Source organism: Paralichthys olivaceus, chromosome 13 (genome assembly GCF_024713975.1).
Source record: "Paralichthys olivaceus isolate ysfri-2021 chromosome 13, ASM2471397v2, whole genome shotgun sequence".
In the NCBI taxonomy this organism is placed as follows: Eukaryota; Metazoa; Chordata; class Actinopteri; order Pleuronectiformes; family Paralichthyidae; genus Paralichthys; species Paralichthys olivaceus.
The window spans coordinates 13,466,679-13,481,632 of NC_091105.1; the positions used below are offsets into that span (position 1 = coordinate 13,466,679).

The 14,954-nt window shown below is 42.5% G+C and overlaps 1 protein-coding gene across 3 annotated transcripts in view; it reads left to right on the top strand.

Annotated features, from left to right (window-relative positions):
• Nucleotides 1-10,916, top strand: part of LOC109633090 (HIVEP zinc finger 3) — a 40,699-nt gene extending 29,783 nt beyond the window's left edge. For all 3 annotated transcript variants that reach the window (XM_020092681.2, XM_069537120.1, XM_069537121.1), the window contains 6 exons: nucleotides 62-2,080; nucleotides 2,809-2,954; nucleotides 6,608-6,783; nucleotides 6,951-7,052; nucleotides 7,783-8,441; nucleotides 8,600-10,916. In XM_020092681.2, coding sequence (XP_019948240.2) covers nucleotides 62-2,080; nucleotides 2,809-2,954; nucleotides 6,608-6,783; nucleotides 6,951-7,052; nucleotides 7,783-8,441; nucleotides 8,600-9,262 — 3,765 coding nt within the window. In that variant the 3' untranslated portion in view covers nucleotides 9,263-10,916. The remainder of the gene's footprint in view (nucleotides 1-61; nucleotides 2,081-2,808; nucleotides 2,955-6,607; nucleotides 6,784-6,950; nucleotides 7,053-7,782; nucleotides 8,442-8,599) is intronic.
• Nucleotides 10,917-14,954: the final 4,038 nt, after the last annotated feature.

Here is a 14,954-nt window from a genome sequence, read left to right on the forward strand (position 1 = left end):
ATGGGATGTTATTGTTATACATTTATTCAGGATGAATTAATAAACTCTCTATCTGTCCTAGGAGGCAGAGAGAATGGAGGAGTTCCAGTGGCCCCAGCGTAGCCAGACTCTTGCCCAGCTCCCTGCAGAGAAGCTGCCACCAAAGAAGAAGAGACTCCGTCTAGCAGAAGCAGCCCAGTCGTCTGGGGAGTCCAGCTTTGATTCTGTGTCTTTGTCTCGCAGCCCCAGTCAAGAGAGCAACATCTCCCACACTTCAAGCCTTTCTGCTTCTTGTGAGGACACAGTGAGAGCAGAGCCTGTTGTCTGGGCTGTCAGTAGCCAAAGCTCCCAGATGTTGATGGTGCCATCTGCTTCCCACCAACACCATCAGGGACACAAGGAGATGAGGCGCTCTGCCTCAGAGCAGACCCCAGCCAGCCCCCAGCAAACTGAGCAGATCTCAGAGACCAGAAGCAAGTCTTTTGACTATGGGTCTCTGTCCACTCAGCAGTCAACATCCTCCTGGAAAGAGAGAAGAAAGTGTCTGCTTGTGAAGCATGCCACCTTAGGGGAACCTGAACAAGAAGAAGGGGCTAGCTTGAGCCAGTTGTCTCGAGTTGAGAGTTCAAAGCCTGGGCCTTCCCGCTCCATTCTCCCTCCTCTCTGTTCAACTGAGTCAAGCCCCCGGTTCAGCCTGGAGGCCACAGGGAAGGCTGTGCAGCTGTTCCAGCCGCAAATCTTCCCACCCCCTCAGGATGTGCTGCCTCTGCAGCTCAGAGGCCAACAGGCATTTCCCCCAGGATCGCTATCCCAGCTACTTCCTTGCCCTACAGCCATCTCTGAAGTGCTGTCCACCCAGATCATCCACAGAGCCTTCTTAAATTCACAGTCAGAACCTCCACACATAACAATACACCCAACGCAGGTCCACATGTCAGAACATTTGGGTATACCACTGCATCAGCTTCCATTAGGTCCTCTCCAGTTCTCTTCCAGTACCAGACCTAGTCAGTCTATATACTTACCTGTTCCTCCAAGACTTACCACACATGTTCCAATAGACAGCAGACCCTCCATCTCATCTACGTCTTCTGACCTCATCCGTCAATCCCTTGTAACAATCTCCCAGCACCACCCAGGGCCAGTTATCGTCACATGCCTGGCACAGCTTACACCAGTTGTGTCCCTTGTGGTTCCAGTGCGCCTCCAGAAACATATACCTACCTATGCCAGTGCCATGTATACCACCCTATCCCAGATCCTGGCCTGCACACGCTCACAGGAACCCATTTCTTGCACAGCTATGGTCATCATGGGTCAGGTTGAAAGAGAAAAGCTACAACAGTCCTACCTGAAGGTCCCTTCTCCAGACATCATTCTTCCTCTGTCTCTGCCTGCCGAGCTGGCCTCAGGATCTGGGGAGGGATACAGTCCACTGGGGGCTGGAGGAAGTAAACGGATGCTTTCTCCTGCAGCCAGTCTGGAACTCAGCACAGAGGCTCAGCGTCACCAGAAAAGGGTAAAAGAGGAAGAGGAGGGGGAGCAACATAAGGCAGGAGATGAAGAGGAGGCAGATGAACAACAGAAAGTAAGAGAGGAGGAAGAAAGTAAATCTACTGGGAGAAAAGTGGATGAGGGAGAGAAGAATCAGTCTGAGAGCTTGGAGGCGACAACTGTGAAAGTGGAGAGAGAGCAGGAGACAGAGTCCAGGAAACATAACAGGGAGGAAAAGGAGGGGGAGAAGTTGACTGTGAAGACAAGTCAAAAAAAGGAAGAGGTGCCGGTTGTGGAGGAGGGAGTTGGGAGAGGGAGCACCCCTTCATACCCCAGCCTCCACACCTCCACCTCAGTCAACTGGTGCTACCTGAATTATGTCAAACCCAACCCATCTGTCCAGAGGGATGCCCGTGACTCAGTTTACTCTACCTGGAGCATAAGTGCTCACAACCCCAACTTGCCGGGCTTCAGCACTAAGATGGCCTTGTCTCTGCTGTGCTCGAAACAAAAGCACAGCACCGAGACGTACACCATGGCCACAGCCCCAAGTCCGGCCAAAAGCAAACTGGCCACTGCCAATAGCAGGACACCGCTTGTGTCAGAGGTAAACATAACCACAATACACCCTCACTGAATGTTTATGTAGACAAGTCTAATAAAGAGACGCTAAACTGACTGTTCTGTTATTATCTTTTTTTATGTGTGGGTTTTACATAAAACCACATTAAGGGAAACTGCTATTTTATAATAGTCTTGAGGTTTTGAGCATATACTGTATATAAAGATGGATGACATGACAGCTCCCCAAAAGCTGAAGAGTCATGATCACCACCTGGTGGCTGGATGCAGTATAGGTCATAAACCCTACTTCTTCCATGTTAATGGATTGGACATGGAGCAAACAAACATTTCTGTCTTTTTATGTAGTTCTTACTACAGGGATGTTTGGATTTAATTAGTAATTTGATACTATTAAAACTATTTATTTATTGTGTGTATCTGTGAGACTTTTGCTGGCTCAGATGAGCAAGATGGCGACGTTGGTATCACGGATATTTTTTATAGTGGGAGGAACTGGAGACATGTCGCCCATCTTAATACACAGTCTATGGTCTTGAGGAGAAGCTACTTTTCTATATGTAAAAAAAAAGTTCATAATCTGATAAACTCATGCCTGTAATGTGGCGTCGCTTGAATTACAAGTTTGAAAATGACAAAAAATGAATAGGGAATGTTGATTTAGTCTGTTAGGCTTGATTTAGGGTTGATTTAGCATATAGTCAAGATTTTATTTTAAATTGTTTTGAATGTTTCTGTGTGTCTTGAGTGTAGCTACATGCCACCCCACCCAGCACCCTCACTGAAGTAAAGGATCAGCAGCAGCATGAGAAGGAGGATTCTAAAGAGATGAAAGAAGAGGAGGGACCCTCCACTTCCAAACAGAGTGAGCCCCCTCGTGTTCGCATCTTTGAAGGCGGGTAAGAGGCTACAACACCGACACTGTTAAAATGCACATTGTGTTATTCAAGATTCTTTTGAATATTTGTGAGTAATGGCACTGCCTCATTACACAAGTTATCTGTTATTCAGTCACAAACCAATACTCATTGACAGCGAAACAGCAACTATGAGGAGCTGATGAGAGTGACAGAGAACGACAGTAACAGATGGGAGGCAGCAGAGCCAGCAGGGACTTCATTTGTACCTGCAGCCAAGCTTTTTCCTCGTGCTGTTGGCATGAACGTCTGCATTTTAGAAGTGCTAATTTGGAGAGATAGAAGCGTGTGTGTGTGTGTGTGTGTGTGTGTGTGTGTGTGTGTGTGTGTGCGATGCCTGTACTTCACTACATTCACATATTTGTGCTTTCCATAAATTTCAGATTGATCTTTCCCAGTGCAGCCTGTCCTCTTTCCTAGGTTTATTGTGTGTTCAGAGCTGAAATTAAACATTCTGCAGCATCTGTATCATAGACTGTACACTAAGATGGATTACAGGACTGAGCCCCAACAGTGAAGCCAAACTGTCTCGATCGCCCCCTGGTGGATGGCTGCAGTTATAGGTCATAAATCCTGCCTCCTCTATGTTAGTGGATGGGACGTGGACCAAACTTATAAATCATTCTGTCATTTTCTATAGTTCACACACTAATGTATGTGTTAGGTTTTGTTTCGATGCTATGAAATTGTGATAAAACGTCATGTTTGACAGCTGAGACTGACTCATAACTGGTTCGAGCGCAAATATCAATGAGACCTCGCTGCTGCTGCTCCATCCCTGATCGTTACTGTGCAGACTCTGGCTCCAACTGTGCAAGATGGAGTTTGTATCTGGCCATTTTGGTTTTTATTTCTGGATAGTGGGTGGAAGTGGAGACGTGTCAACCATCTTTATATACAGTCTATGGTTTGTATAGATCAGTTCATACAGAAAAAATTGTTGTAATAGATAATAAATAAACAATTAACTAGAAGAACAAACTGGTTTTCCTTTTGATGGGCATTTTTATCAAATGTTTAGAGGTGATGTTAGAGATTTTTGTGCGTCTGTTTGTGTATGACAACACTTGCACATAAAGGCACACACATTGAGTATGAATGAGTTGTCTGCTTAACCATAGATAAGGCACTAATTACCAGTGAAATTATCATTTGCAGACACACATTCGACACATCCAAGAAGTGTGTTTTCGGTAAAGCCCACAGCTTCTCCCTCATCCTTCTCCCTCTACTGATTCTGCCTGTTTCACTCTGGGAGCTCCTGCAGTTTTACTTACCCATGTATTATATTCTCTTCATTCCCTGTCAACCTCCCCTGTCTCCTCTCTCTGTGTATCTACACCCCTTGATGTCCTGCTGTATTTTCTCTGTGCATGCAAATAAGTTGCAGCTACTCACTCAACATCACAGCTGAATGTTTTGTAGCCTGACTCTGTTAGGACTCATTATGCCTTCATCCCTTTTGTCAACACTTTGAAAAAATAACTATGCACCTCTCATTTTATCTTGGAGAAGAACAGCGTTTTTAGGAAGATGCATCATGCTTTGTTTTCGTTCCAATGACTTGCATGATTTCATTTTTATCTAATGTCAGAGATCCCTTAAAGAAGAAGGAGTGACTCAGTCTCTGTAGCTTATTAGCACCACATAACCTAAGAAACAAATATTTATATAAGCTGCTTCAGACGAGCAATGAGTCAGTTGCTCCAGACATTTTCCAGGAACTTTTCCGGCCAGCTCCATAGTTAAATGACCAGGAAATATCCAGTGAACCCATGTGAGAATACAGCAGGAAAATCACAACACCTAACGAATGCACAATGCAGACAAAGATGTCAACTTGGAAAGACTTCAGAGTCATTAGTGATAAGGGCTGATGCCGATATTAATGTGCTGTGAACAAAAACATGCAAAAATTGCAGTGCAATTTAAATGTTATGTCCTGCCTCCTGCATACTCTAGAAGGCATTTCTTACCTGAATGTTCCAAACATTATCCTGCTGCATTCTTCATGAATGAAAGGCAAAGGCAATTTCTGAAAATAGCTCATGTTCCTTTTTCTTGTAAATTCTTGTTAGTGCACAAGCTGTTTCCTTCTGATAGTCTAAAGATGCAGATTGATTTTCATGGTGGAAGCGGTGAACGAACGCAGCTGATTTGTCTTGATGCTGGTGACAACACTGGTGAAATGGTCATTATTATTTCTGAGCAGAGCTTTTGTCAGAAAGCTTTAGATTGTGACTGAAGCATGTTGCGTTGTTGCTGTGTTGAAATTCTCCAGCCTCATCAATCAATCACAACCTCCACCAATCTGCCGTGGTGGAATTAAAGCTACGGCACGAGCAGGGACAGATTGACAGTCGACTTTACTGAGAGGCGTGCTGCTGATTTAACGCTCGATGCGTGAAGTGCAACTCCTGCCTTGTGGGTGTTTATTTTTAGCAGAAGGAAGAAATGCTGCATGCCAGTAAACAGTAGCCAGCCACTGAATGAAGACAACATAATGCTACTGTTGAGACTGTTTTACAGTTGTGTAATGAAAAAAAGGAGCATTCACACTGCCTGGGTTCTTGTCGATGTGCTGCATATCCTGTAATTTAACACACTGGATATTGACCATTAGGAAAGGATTGTGCGTCTCTTCATGAGTGGTGAGACATATGAGACAATTCATTCAGATAGAGAACGTTTGCGGTCCACTGTGTACATAAATAACCTCTCAGTAAACACTAAGATGGAGTATAAACAATGTTTTTATAGACTAGAACTAAATGTGTTACTAGATTTTTTATATATAGTATCTATTTTAGCTTGTTGGCCAAAGCCCGGCTCCCTTCCCCCTCTGCTGCTGTTGTTGGCAGCGCCACCTGATCGCAGCAGAATAGCTGGTATTTTCTTGTGTGCCCAGGGTATAGTGGATGGAACAGCCCAGGGTGCTGCTGGGGTTTTGGTGGGGCTTTCCCAAACCGCCTCCATAAAGAAAGCTTTGTAATGTGTGTGTGTGTGTGTGTGTGTGTGTGTGTGTGTGTGTGTGTGTGTGTGTGTGTGTGCGTGTGTGTGTGCACACACAGACTCCTACCGCCACATTCACTAGCATCTTTTTGACAGTCGAGACTGGACAAACTAAACACTTTTTGGAATTTTTAAGACAACTGAAGGCAACCACAGGTTCTTCTCATGTTTGGAAGGAGAGGGTGAGGTGAGGGGTATTCAGCTGCAACATGTAATTTCACCACTAGATGTCACTAAATTCTACACACTGTACCTTTAAGTTTCGATATTCGATCCTTGAAACATCATGATTGATTGAGTCTGACTTGTGATTGGTCGAGCATGTGTTTATTGATGGCTCCTTACAATTGTGGCTCCTGCACAGTACCACTCACCTACTACACAGACTCTGGCATTTCTGGATAGTGGGAGGATGTGGAACCAGTCATCCAATTTTAAATCTATGATGTAACTGGGCAACATAGTGGAAGGTGTGGCAGCCAAGGAGACTGGTATTTTTGGTTGTGTGGACCAAGAAGCTGTTAATGCATTTAGCTCCAAAATTCAACCACACAGTAGAGTCAGTGTTTTATATGAAGAGATGAAACCTGTTTTCTTTCTGTTTCTCTCCTCTTGTCTCTCAGGTATAAGTCCAATGAAGAGTATATTTATGTGCGAGGTCGCGGCAGGGGAAAGTACATTTGTGGAGAATGTGGCATCCGCTGCAAGAAGCCCAGTATGCTGAAAAAGCACATCCGAACGCACACCGACGTCCGTCCGTACATTTGCAAACACTGCAACTTTGCCTTCAAAACCAAAGGTAAGGAACCGAATGAAGTTGCCTCTAACACACAAACTGAATTTCTGTTGTTGTTATGTCATGTTGTGCCTGGTGATCACATTTTACCTCTGCTGTTGAAACGTCCTCGCTTTGCTCTGTGCAAGTCGAGGGCAATTTTTAATGCGCTTTCCTTGTTCCTTCCCCAGGAAACCTTACCAAACACATGAAGTCAAAGGCTCATGGGAAAAAATGCCAGGCGATGGGCATATCTGAGTCATCACTGGACGAGCCAGAGAGCGAGGAAACAGGTACTTGGGGGAGGCATCTCACATGTTTCCCCACCACTGTAGAGAAATATTGGTACACAGTTGGATGAATGCCTGTGAAGAATTGAAGTCGCTCCGACAGCTTACGTAACACCATGTTCTATTCTCCTCCCTTCGGCCTTGCATAAGAAATAAAAAGTATCCGATAAATAAATAAAGAATACAGAGCATGCTGCCCTGTCAATGCCACCTCACTGTTTCCTTCCTAACCTTCCTCTACTACCCCTCTTGATGACGTCTCCTTCTGGCTGACAGAAATCTCTCATCACAGCCAAGGACGCGCCTTTCCATTCAAAAGACGTTTTAAATATTTTGTGAATAGAGGCATATTCATTCATTTAGATTCCGGTCTTTTCATCCTCATCTGATTTTTGAAATTGGTTCAGTGGGTGGTAGTTGAGGTTTGTCAGAAATGATGTCCTGAAAGTGCTGTGTCTTTCTCTCTTATAATATTTTTACACCAAAATTAGCAGGTATTTGCAGGTTTTTCAAACGCTGGTAAATGCACATTCACCCTGTCTGCAGAGTCATTTGACCCAGGAGTGAAAACTGATTGTATCCATTCCCAGACAAAAGCCAGATGTTAGAGGGTGTTAGTGAGTTTTCTGACCAGGAAAAGGGACTTATTGTGAAAATTTCTATTATGACTTGATAAATTGTGGATGTAAACAGATACAACACCAACAATGTGTATGTTTGTCTGTGTCTGCAGCTGGAAGTGATGAACGTGTTTGTGGCTCAGAGGAGCAGGAGGAACATCAGTTTTCCGACGTGGAAGAGTCTGAGGACGACGGCGATGACAATGACGATGAGGAAGAGGAGTCCGTATCCCATGACGACCCACCATCCTCCTGTTCGTCGGACACCCACCAATCAACAGGAGGGCGCTCCAGCAGCAGTAGGCACTCTCAACAGGGCACCCCTGACCCCGAGGCCCCAGCGGGCCCCAGTCCCAGCACCAGTCAGGAGCACTCGCCGAGGGGAGTGTGGCTCCGCAGACGAGCCGCCTCACCAGGCAGCAGGAGAGCTCTGTTCTCCCGGCGAGGCTGGAAGGCGTCACCGAGAGCCTTCTCCCCCAGCAGTGAGAGCTGCTCCCCCAGCCGCAGCCTCTCCCCCCGTCTAGAGCTGTCCTCACCCATTCACAGCCTCTCCCCCAGGACTGAGCTGTCCTCACCCAGCCGTCTTGTCTCACCTTCACCTGAAAGAGGACCATCTCCCATCAGACCCCTCTCTCCACTTCGTCCCACTTCGACCCGTAGCTACCGATCATCACAAGCCCGGACCCCTCCTCCACCACTCAGGTTACAGCACAGGACCCCTGGATACCTGCCGTGGGAGAGTCCTAGCACACAGGGTAGTCATGTCCAAGTGGTGAGTCTTTTTTTTTATAGGTATGCCTTGAAATTTTTACTGAGGAATCGACCACTTTGTATTTCTTCTGCACCCCCCTCCTCCTATTTCATACACACCTGTGTAAAAGCAGAGCAAGTGCATAAAATATAATGATGAATTGTTTGCTCCATCTACAGGATAAAAGAGGTACAGCAGTTGGTGGAGGGACAACATTACCAGAAACCACCTTGTTTCCTGCTGCTTTTCGTCTTTCTACATGTGAAAGTTATCCTGCCCACCAAGCAGCAGACAACATCTTCAGCCATCTTCCCATGCACTCCCAGCAAGCCAAGGTCCCATATCTGATGATCTCCATTGGAGGAATCCAAATGGTACAAGCCAGACACAGGTCCCACCCAACCACCCCTTCATCCCCAACGTCTCCCCCAATGGAGGGGCTGTCACTGGCCAGGTTTGAATCACCCTGGGGCGGGACCTCCAGAACTCAAGGGCTTAGGACTCCTGGAGACCACTGGTCAGAGCACCAGGCAGCAGGAACCAGCCAGTCAGGGCGGTGCGGTCTCAGCTCAGCTCCGGCACGTTCCAAACCGGAGTTGGAGACCACAGACTCAAAGCAATATGGCAGCTCACACAGCTCCGCCCACACTCGCCGGTCTGCCACTGAGAGCAAGGAACGCAGTCTCCGAGACAGTCGTTTGATGGCACCCTTCAGTCCAGCAGCCGCCGTAGCCTCTCGTCTCATTGGACAGCAGCCAGAGGGGGAGGAGCAACCTTCCAGTAGTAATCCAGTGGAGGGAGGAGCTAAAGAAGGCTCAGCCAGAACAGACCAGAGCACTTAACAGTGTCGACAACTTGATGCATCATGCATCCCATTTTGCTTTATTGGTTGCTACACTATTCTTGTTTTTTTATCGCTTTGTTTTTATACAGTTTTCAATACTATTGTTAACTTAAATGTTTGTTCCTTGGCAACATTCAGGTTTGTTATAAACAAATGCACTTTTTTCTTTGTGAAAATGTTTCTGTAAATCTATATATAAATTATATATATATATATATGTATATATGGTCAAAAGTTTTATAACACCTGCATTTTTCCAGTTGTTACTGAAATTTACAGTGTGATGTCTCAGTGTCTCTGAGATTAAAGCACAGAACAATTAAAATAAAGATTAAAAAGGAATAATGGACTCACAAATCTTCAATTTTATCAAAAGTTTTTGACTCCTTCAGCAACGGAAGTCCCTTGTGGCATTTCTTCTACAGTGATAATGAAATATTGTTCATCTCAACATCTGTTTCTTTGCTTTCACTTTCAGTCCAGTTCATCATAAACCGTCATGTGGTTACGTTGGTGCTGTTTTTCCATCGTCTGGTTCTTTTTTCTAATATTCCAGCTCATTATGTAGGTTGAACCTCTGACCAACTAGTCTGTCTTCCTCTGATACTTGTCATTTTTACAATCTGATTGAAATATACCGTTCTTCCTCCTACAGCACAATAGTGTCATAATAATGTATTAGAGGGTATAGTTTGTTATGTATAGATAGGGTTTTAGGTCATCAACAAAAGGTGATGAACTTGTAGGAATATTTCAAATTAACCTTAATTTACTTACACAATCTCCACAATTTCTTAAATTTGGGTGATTCTTATTTTCTTTTTGGTCCTCGGTTGAATCATTTTAGGTTAAATAGCTGGAAGTGACCTGCTTAAATTTCAATAAAAACTGGAAAAATTAGGGTTTATACACATTTGTTTGACATTCACATATATACATATACAGTTAATATCCCTCCTGTATCTCTTGATACTGGTTATCTTCTTAATGTCTGTTTAAATATATGACAAAGGAACATGAATACATTTGTAAATGACCAAAATCTTGAAAGACAAATTATTCAATTTTTTCTGTTTGTCCAGTATTACTCAAGTTACTTGTGCCTTTTCTGTCCAGGTTTGTGTTTTTGACATGTACAGTACAGACAAACAAAGAGAAGGCTGTGAAATTTTATATCTGCTTTCTTTTTGTGTTGTTCAGGAGGGTTCATGTTTGGTGTTTTGATTGTTTATGTTCTAAAGGCCATTGCTTTAACGCCAGGGTAACCAAGAGTAATGGTGGAAATATTTGAAGGAGTAACAGAAAACTTGTCAAAGGAAATGCACTGAAGATCTATTTTTTATTACAAAAAGATTTTAGATTAAGATATATCTCTGTACAGGGAAGAGAGCTCTTTATTTATTGTTATTTGATGATAATGATGATCATTGTTTCAAGGTCTTTTTTTGTCTTTGTTTTTTTTTAATACTTTTTGTTAATGGAAAATGACTTTGTTACATCTGTGTGTCTTTTTCATGATGCTCTTGTGACTTGAATTGATGATAAAGAAGCAAGATAGAGTGGCTGGTGCCGAAGGATCAAGTGCACTGCAGATTTCACACACAGCAAAATTTCTAGTCACTGAGGAAATAAAAAAAAAAATACACCAAAAACCCTTCAGGTTGTGTCTTTCTTCATTTTAACACAAGTTTGAACCAATTCTCTTTAAATGCAGGGCAGGGGAGGTTTAGGTCAAAATACATTGGTGAAGATGAAGCAAGAAAACATCAAAACTACATCATGAAAAGCTGTGATGGTGTTGAACTGAAACCTCATTTTACGGCAGCAGTTGTTGCTCAGAGTGTGGCTGCGGTTCGAAACAAAAAATGACAAATGCATTTTTATTCAGCATTGTTTGTGGTACTTGTTTGATGAGGTTGCCCCCCAACTTGTGGCTCTTTGTGGTACTTTGTGTTTTTGTCTTTGTGATGTTTGGCCCTGTGAGGGAAATATGGCGGAAAGAAGGAACAGAGTTTTTTCTGGAGCCCCAAAAATAAGACAATGCATGCTAAGAGAAAGAAAAGAAACTGAAACAACAAAAAAGCACTAAACCATAAAAAAATTCCATAACAGGCCTTATATTGTAATATGAGGTGATTAGCAGCTACAGAGCATTTAAAGTATATATGTCCTGTCTTAAAGAAAATTGCTTTTTTACTATTTTTTTTGTTCAATAACAAGTTGTTTTTGTAAGAATTATAAATGTGTCTTTTCTGTAATATTTCTAAGTATTGGATTCTTCAGTAAATGCACTTTAAGGTCAGATCAAATCTCTGTGGAGAGATATCGTAAAATCTATTGTGACAGAGAAGCAGTTACAAACAATTTCATGTTTCTATTGAGCTGCCACAAGTTGTCAGACCAATTGATACTCCCAAAAATTGTCTTATACGTATAACACTTCACCCTCTGAAGTTTTGATGAGTGTTACATCCATAGCACATGATTTCCATGTCACCAAAATATTATCTGACCCCTCATTGAATCATCTGTATCCATTTGCATACTTCTTTCTGTAATGTCTCACCTGTATATAAGCCTATATACAAACCAGCAATACATAATAATCATACTGAAATACTGACTTTCTTGTGTGAGCAACGATCTGTGTGTGCCTATGACCACTAGGTGTCCTCACTGAGTCAGGTCTTGATCAACAGTGCATTTCTCATCTACACTGTTAAGATGTTAGAAATAATATGTTCTTAAGTCTATAGATGTTTCCTAAGAGGACACACACACCTTTCAGAGGGAATTCATCTTATCACCTGTGACGCAACATCAACATCTAACAAAAATGTCTGTGGATTCCAGGAGCTGTAGTTACCTGTGTGAGTTCACAGTGGATTCATTCTGTAACTTGGCTTCTTGAACACACACACCTGTATAGTGCAGACAGATCATTTATCACCTCTAAAGGTTTACTCTGATTGGACAGGGATTACTCTGTAGGTATTGTACTATCTCATATTAATCATTTAGAGGCCTTTCTCTTTTTTGTCGATTTAAAGGCTCCAGTCACGTTGCAACACTTTGCAGGGCATAAAACAATATCAGCACATAAAACTCTGCTCACATAAAGTGAATACTTCCCCTTGCATCAGTGATTCTGTTTCCTCCTCACATGTCCTTGGCTCAACAATGTTTTACTGCACAGCGAGACGTGGATTATGTAAAGCTTACTCAAGCGCAGCAGGCCGAGTGTGTTGTTGTGACTCAAAGGAGCACGTTACAAAAGGAGGCAGATAGTAGTTTCAGACAGCGACTGTATACCACAAGTATTTTGCAGTGAGTGATTCTTCCCCCTCCAGAGCCCAGAACATGCTGACAGCCGCAGAGCCAGAAGGGTTTGACGAGGTTATATGTTATTAAGGAGGCATCTGAGGAGGAGACGTTGCTAATTAAAAATAAACATGTGGAGAGAAGTCAACAAAGACATTGAAGTGTAGTTGAGTAGAAAGAGACGCTCTGGCTTTTCCTTCCACGTGCATCAATGTTACTTTCTAATAATTTGTACTAAAGACGTCTGATGTGATGTAACGCCTGTGCAGAGGGACACATCTGTGCTCCTGAGGGAACTGAACTTATACCCTCTGGTGCAAGAATGTTTTGAAAAATCTAGGCGCTCATGATGCGGCGTGTGTGCACATTCCACACGTCTTCACATGTGAGGGAAGCGTTGTCGCCTACAGAAGTCTGGAAGATGTGAATTAGAAATGGAAAAATCCAAAGTGGCTGATTGTTTTCTATATGTTCAGGTGTCAGGTTTCATGGAAAATACATTAGAGGAACTCAAAGTCAACTCCTTCTGTTGATGGATTCATTACAAATGATTGTGTGGAAAATACATATTATCAGCCTTTATGTAATAACTGTGCTGCTCTTGCATTGTCTGGCTCTTTTCTTCTCATGTGTTGGCTCATGTTGCTGTAGGATGATCCTCTATTAATTTGACTTTTTCTCATCATTCTGATAGATAAAGTTCCTCTACCTGCTGTCCTGCCTTTGTATTGAGAGTATGTTAAAAATTGTCCTTAAAAGCTTAATTTACTTAACTGATTTTTCACTTTCTGGTAAAAAATATTTTTACCTTTAATCTCCCTTTGATTTAGAATTTTTGATTTTGGTTCAATTTCAATAAAAAGAGAATATATAAGTTATGTTCAGGTTAATTTTATCCATTTACCTGCCATTATGTAATCACAACAAACAAACAAAACTGACAATTTAAAGTGATTACAAATCAATCTATGATAAATATTGTTCTCCGATACTCGTCCTGCTTGACATGATTTGGACGTGAAGTCATCAAAGGTTAGAGAGTTGAAAAAAAGACATGATACTCCACATTTTCATAATCCATTGTCCAACATCTAATATCAGCTACTGTTGAATGACCACAGCAGTGAAGATAAAATGCAGGCCACTAATCTGAACATACTGTATTTACATGGGTAAAGGCTGCCATTTGGTTATCTGCATGACACTGGCATGGCTGAAACTGCACCCTGGGGACCATGTGGGTGGGACATGACTAAAGGAGCGCTGTTATCAGTGGGTAGGAAGGAGCAGTCTTATCTGTGTGTGTGTGTGTGTGTGTGTGTGTGTGTGTGTGTGTGTGTGTGTGTGTGTGTGTGTGTGTGTGTGTGTGTGTGTGTGTGTGTGTGTGTGTGCGTGTGTGTGTGAGTGTGTGTGTGTGTGTGTGTGTGTGTTTGGTCCTTCACCAGTCTAAATCAAGGCATCAGTTCAGTAAACTCTAAAATTTTGTGCGTGACAACTGATCATCAAACAAAATAACAACAAGAATGAATGTCAGAAGAGCAAAGGCCAAACATCCCCTAAATACATGTGATTCTTACAATGCAGATTATCATAATGTCCATTGTGGTAGAATGTTAGATTGATAACAATACAAACCAAATAATTCAGAGTATTTAAAATAAAACAGTATTTATTCACAATATAATAACACACCAACTGCTTTAAAATATTGATTACAGCTGCTTTAAAAGTTTATTCATTGCATGAGCATCTAACAACCAAATTGTATCATTTATCTTGAAAAGTCATAAAGAAAAGCAACATTTCTATCATTACAGTGCACTCGTTGAAACTTTATTCAGCTGTTATTGCTCAAAATAAGAGTCTATACCATACATTCCAACTTGTCACAATGTATATTAAAGGTCACGATCACATACCATAATGTTTGTCTTTGGATCAGGAGCCTAACATGTTGGTTTGATCCTTAAAATTAAAAATATCTTCATCTGGATATCAGTCATTAACCTTGATTTTGTTTTATATCATATACATTTATTTTGCACCAGAGGAGAAACCTCTGCTTTGGAATAATCCACACTGAATTGATCTCGTTGACATACCACATGTCCTCCATCACTCTTTAGAACATATTCAGGATTCATTAGCCTCATGCATTGCCAGAGGAAACAGACTATTTCTTATTCGGAGACAAACTGCAGACATAAATATTACTCAGCAGGTGTCAGCAGAGTCACTGAGAGGATACAGAGATATTCTTGGAATGTGTCCCAGGTACCAACACCCTGGGGTTTGACCGTTTGGCTCCATGGCGAGCAGTCGTGGGTGGGGCTTCCATCGTGACATCATGGGAGATAGAGGCGAGGAAT